General features: G+C 42.7%; 1 protein-coding gene across 1 annotated transcript in view; it reads left to right on the top strand.

Moving 5' to 3' along the window:
* Positions 1 to 2,582, top strand: part of LOC122264242 (uncharacterized) — a 57,548-nt gene extending 54,966 nt beyond the window's left edge. The window contains exon 4 of the mRNA XM_043033036.2: positions 400 to 2,582. Within this exon, the coding sequence (XP_042888970.1) occupies positions 400 to 1,275 (876 nt within the window). The 3' untranslated portion in view covers positions 1,276 to 2,582. The remainder of the gene's footprint in view (positions 1 to 399) is intronic.
* The last annotated feature ends 2,887 nt before the right edge of the window (positions 2,583 to 5,469 follow it).

The raw sequence follows: 5,469 nt of genomic DNA, 5'->3' as shown, positions 1-5,469 counted from the left end.
TGTAAACTACGGAACTGTAATTTCCGAATGCCACGCTGCTGTAATCTTTTTTTAGGTTACCAATTTAGTTTTCAAAAATCGTTTAATTCTGTGCAACTTAATGTCTTTTGATTCAGTAATTAGTGACCGTAGAAAGCAGTTTGAACTCAGTAAACAGTGAAATACATGATCTTCAAAGCATAATCAGTTTTACAACATACTCTATATAATTGGACAAGTTGTATAACTCGTTCTTTCTTTCAGTCAGTTCATTTAAGTAAAGTGAATATGACGTGTATTTCTAACATGCTTTAATGCAGTAATGAACAAGTATTGAGAGCTATTTAAATCACTTAAGGTATAAGGAACGGTCTCTTGATCTTCTGTTCAGAGCTTTTACAACATTTTTACAATTTGCAGATCAAACCTGAACTGGAAGAGGTGGAAAAGAAATACCTGACGGAGGATTTCCTCAGCTCATCCTGGGCTCCCAAACTGTACTATGCTAAGCACAAACAAGCCTCAGAATCAATACTCGTCTTGGAAGACATGTGTCAACATGGATACCAAGTGGAGGACCTCACCAAAGGCCTTAGTCAGGATCAGATCAAGTCCGCCATCACCTCCCTGGCTAATGTCCACGCAGCGGCAGTGGCCCTCGAGCTGAAGGAGAAGAAGCCCCTGAAGCAGCGATATCCTTACCTGCTCTCGATGGAACAGGCCGTGGAGTCCTTCACCTGTCTCGTAGAGAGAGGCCTCCCCTTGCTCTTGAAATTCCTCGAGTCGCGGAAAGATTACGCTACGGTGCGCGAAGGTCTCCAGAAATATCAAGGGAAAAAAATGGCAGCCGATGTACTTCAGAAGGTCTTAACACCCTCGGGAAAACTCAACACTCTAGTCCACTGCGACTACTGGTGCAACAACCTTCTCTTCAAGAACGGCGAAGACCGCACAGACTGCTGCATCATCGACTGGCAGATGGTCACATACGGAAGGCCGGCAATAGATTTAGCCTTCTTGATCAGCACTTCTCTGGAAACGGGCGAGCGACGTAAGCATGAGCCGGAGCTTCTATCTCACTATTGGGAAGCCTTCACCTCGAGACTCGCCAAGTTCGGCATAGAGAAGGAGTGCCACAAATACAGCAAGGAAGACCTGGAGGCGGATTTCAAGGCGGCGCAGACGATGGCGGCTTTGGTCGTGGTCGGGAGTGTGGACATCGCCCTCGGGTTCCCAGCCAGAGAGGAAAGGGTGCTGGAACTCCTGGCAGACCTCCTGAAGGATGGTATTCTATGAAACACTTGGAGTGAAGGAAATGCAGCTGATATTTGTAAATAGCAAATGTTACTGATGACGGTATTAGAAATGGAAATTGTGGAGAAATTCTTTGAATGAAGTATCGAGCTTAATGCAACAATAACGTCTCATATATATACCTGGGCAGAAACATAGAGGTGATTTTGCTGTATATCTATTTTATAATTTATGGATTATCTGTGAACAATACTTTTCTATGAAAAAAAGAAAAATGTCACACATTAATCATATTAGAACACAATTAGGCTAGAAATGCAAAAGAAATATATAAGTTACAATTATCTGTAGCCCATGGTAGTGCCTTCATATAGGGTACCGCTAACTGGAGTAACCCTTTGGGCAGATAATGCTAATTGGTATGAAAATTATCGATTTGATTTCCCTTTTTTAATATAAGGTCAAGTGCTAGCTTTGTAGTGCATCACCAGCTGGTCTAGCCTCAGGACCACCTCCTATCTTTTTTTCGATTTTGACTCTTTCTTTTCTCCTATCCATTCCGTATGAAAATAAGACATTCAAAGAACGGTGTTTATTATAGATATTATTTTTTTGGATTAAAAGATTTATATTATATTTTTGCTTTGTGGTTGAAGTTCGACTTCATGTGTTATAATTACTGTTCTCGGTATCCATTTGTCAATACTGTCTGCTTGCTTCCCGCCTCCTCCCTTGCAACAGCTTAATTAAAAGCTCATTATTTCTTGACCCTGCAACGAGTCCCATGCTAATAGAAACAGATTGCAAGACTTCAGATATGCCATTATTCAAATGAATCAATGGGAACCTTTAATATAAACTCTGTAAGATGTGAGATGACAATTTTGCTATTAACGGTAAATTCATCATCATCAGAAAACGCCAATATCTATTTATTTGTAGGTGCTTTGGAATCTGTTAGACAAACAACACATGATACATCAGTTCAAGTGTTACCCAGAAAAGAGTGTGAGTATTACGATAAAAACACACACACAGGTTATTCTTGGTGAGGGGTCATTATGAAATTGCCTTTGATGGAAATCTTTAATGAAGAATGAAAAAAACTGCTTGCATAGAGTCTTGCACTTCACTATGATAGCTTCAATATAAGCCAGAGTAATATCCACTTCGAAAGACAATTCACAATGTATTGTTATATAAAAATAAAGCTAACTGAGTAGACATTCCAATGATTTTTCTTTATTATTTGCTGAAAAGAGTGTTATTTAGGTTACAGCACTATGTTAAGTATATTCTGCTCTTAAATATATTCTGAGGGTGCAGTTTATCATAAATCAAATGACAGCTAGATGTATTCCTCCCGTACAGCATCTCAAACTGCAGACTATTATAATTAATAATGATTGAATAATATTGTGAAGCAGGTTGTTTGTGATGTGTTTGTTGAATGAAGTGTGAATGTGAGTGATTGTGAAAAGATTGGAAGTTTGTGTGAATTTTGTGGGACTGAAGTTAGATATATACACACATATATATATATTTTCTTGTTAACTGCAGTTAACTGTTTCAGATTCTTATTTTTGTGTGTGTGAATTTTGGAGGTCCTACTCTGTGTCTGTTACCTTCATATTTTTTTAGAATACAACTTTTATTTAATTTTTGTGTATAAGGTTTACATGTCAATGTTTTACAGTCATATGCGTGCTTACATGTATACATCAGTTCGATGGTACATGGTAAATCTACACACACACACACACACACACAGACACACACACACACACTTTATATATCTGTCATCTTGCTTTTATTTCACAGTCATCACCAAGACACTTTGCATAATAAGTAAGAATATTGTGATTGTCATTGTTTTTAAGAAATTGTTGACATTTCTGTAACCATATATTAATGAAGTTGATTTTAAAAACCGTTTTCATTTCCATCACCTGTTCTATAACTAACTTTTAGATAAGAATAGAACATTCAGTGGTAAAAAGAGAAAAAAGAAGATAAATGTAACAGGTATTTGAAACATTGTCAGATTATTAAGAGCAGCCATTATGTGGTGTGAATCCTGGGCAAAGGAACCAATGCTTGAAAAGAAAACTACGGATTGAAATATCATAGAAACTTTAAAGAATACGTTTTGCAAAACGTAACATTTCTCTCTCTTTGTCTTGCTCTATCTCTCTCTCTCTCTCTCTCTCTGTCTCTCTATCTCTCTTTCTCTGTATATATTTTGTTTTTGAGTGAGTGAAGAGAGTGAGAGTTTGTGTGAGTGTTTGGTGAGAGTGAGAGTGTGATACAATGTGAGTGTATAACTCCGTATGAGTTATGAACCGGTTATGGTAGTGATTAGAAAGTGTGTGTGAGAGCTGTTGATAGAGAGTGTGAGTGTTTGATAGTTGTGTGAGAGAGAGAGAAAAGTGTTTGTGGAACGCTTATATTTACTATCAGTCGATAGTTGCTCTCTTTGAGTACGTAAGGGTGAGCGAGAGAGCGGAGAGAGAGCGCGAGCTCGGCGCGCAGAAGCGCGAGCAGAGCGTCGCGGAGAGAGAGAGAAGGCGAGAGCGCGAGCAGAGCGAGACGCGCTAACGGGCGGGCGCGAGAGAGCGAGCGAGCGCGAGAGCGCGCGCGCGAGAGAGCGAGCCGAGAGTGTGAGAGAGTTTGAGTGTGTTAGTGTGTGTGCGGTGTGTGTGTGTGTTTGATTCTTGTGTTATATTGTAGAGTGTCAGAGTTATATAGAGTGATATAGATAGAGAGTGAGTGTGATTGCTTGGTGATTCAAGACTTTGTGGAGAGGTAGAGTGATTGTGTGTGTGTGTGAGTTATTTGGAACTGTGACAGAGTGGAGTGATGTGATTAGTGTGTATTTATGGTTAGAGTGAAAGTTTGAGTGAGTTTGTTAGAGTGAGTGAGTTGTACTGTTAGATAGAGTAGGTAGATAGATTGTGGTATATTTGTAGGTTTAGACAGTTTTAGAGAGTTGTGATTTAGGATTGGATTATTGAGTGTGAGTTTGAGAGTGAGAGTTAGAGACAGTTGTAGAGTTTGTGATGTGATTTTGGGTAGAGTTAGTGAGAGAGAGTGAGTTATTAAGAGATATGTTTTTTATATATATAGTTAGAGAGTGAGAGTTATGATAGAGAAAATCGAGCTGTGTGGTGTGTGGGTGGGCACAGACGACACTCATTAAGTAGTGTAATTTTTAATGAGGGATATTATTTATAGTGTGATAGTGATGAATTGAGGGTTATCTGTGTGGCAGATTGGGTGAGGAGCGTGGTGGTTTTGAGAGTGGGGGTGATGGATAATGTGGGAGTTGTGGTGAGTGTGGAGAGTTGTGAGTGTGTGTGTAGTCGGTGTGAGAGGGAGAGTTGATAGTGAGAGTTACGTGTGTGTTTGTGTGTGTGAGTGTGTGATTGTGTAGTGTTGGTTTGTGGTGGTGGGTGGGTGTGAGAGTGGAGTGTGAGTTTGAGATGTGTTGTTATAGGGGTGGTGAGAGTTTTTGTGAGGGGGGGGGGGGGGGGGGGGTGTGGGGGGGGGGGGGGAGGGGGGGTGGGGGGGGGTTGGCGGGGGTTGGTGGGGGGGGGGGTGGGGGGGGGGGGTAGTGGGTGTGAGTGGGTGTGAGTATGGGTGGGTGTGGAAGTGGGTGGGGTGATGGTGTGGTTGTGTGGTTGAGAGTGTTAGTGGTTGGAGTGATTGGGGGGGTTTGGGTGTTAGTGTACTGTGTGTAGGGATGTGTGGTGTGTTGGAGAGTGTGGTTTGTGTGTATGTGTGTATGTATGTGTGTGTGTGTCTGTGTGTGAGTGAGTGTTTGTGTGTGAGTGTGGTGTGATGGTGGTGTGTGGAAGGAGTTGGTGAGTTTGTGTGAGAGTGTTTGTATGTGTGGGTGTGAGAGTGTGGGGTGTGTGAGTGTGATGTGAGGTGGTGTGTGTGAGTGTGTGTGTGAGTGTGTGTGTGTGGGGGGGGGGGGTGGGGGGGGGGGGGGGGGGGGGGGGGGGAGGGGGGGGGGGGTTGGGGGGTGGGGGGGGGGGGGGGGGTGTGGGGGTTGGGGGGGGGGGGGGGGGGGGGGGGGGGGGGGGGGGGGGGGGGGTGAGTGAGTGAGTGTGTGTGTGTGTGTGTGTGTGTGTGTGTGTGTGTGTGTGTGTGTGTGGTTGGTGTGTGAGAGGGTGTGATGGGAGTGATGGGTGCTAGTGAGTAGGTGTGTGAGTGGTTGAGTGTTTGTGTGTG

The sequence above is a fragment of the Penaeus japonicus genome, unplaced genomic scaffold (genome assembly GCF_977035675.1).
Source record: "Penaeus japonicus unplaced genomic scaffold, GWHDUDI00000001_assembly GWHDUDI00000031, whole genome shotgun sequence".
Lineage (NCBI taxonomy): Eukaryota > Metazoa > Arthropoda > Malacostraca > Decapoda > Penaeidae > Penaeus > Penaeus japonicus.
This window is presented reverse-complemented; position numbering and strand designations above follow the sequence as displayed.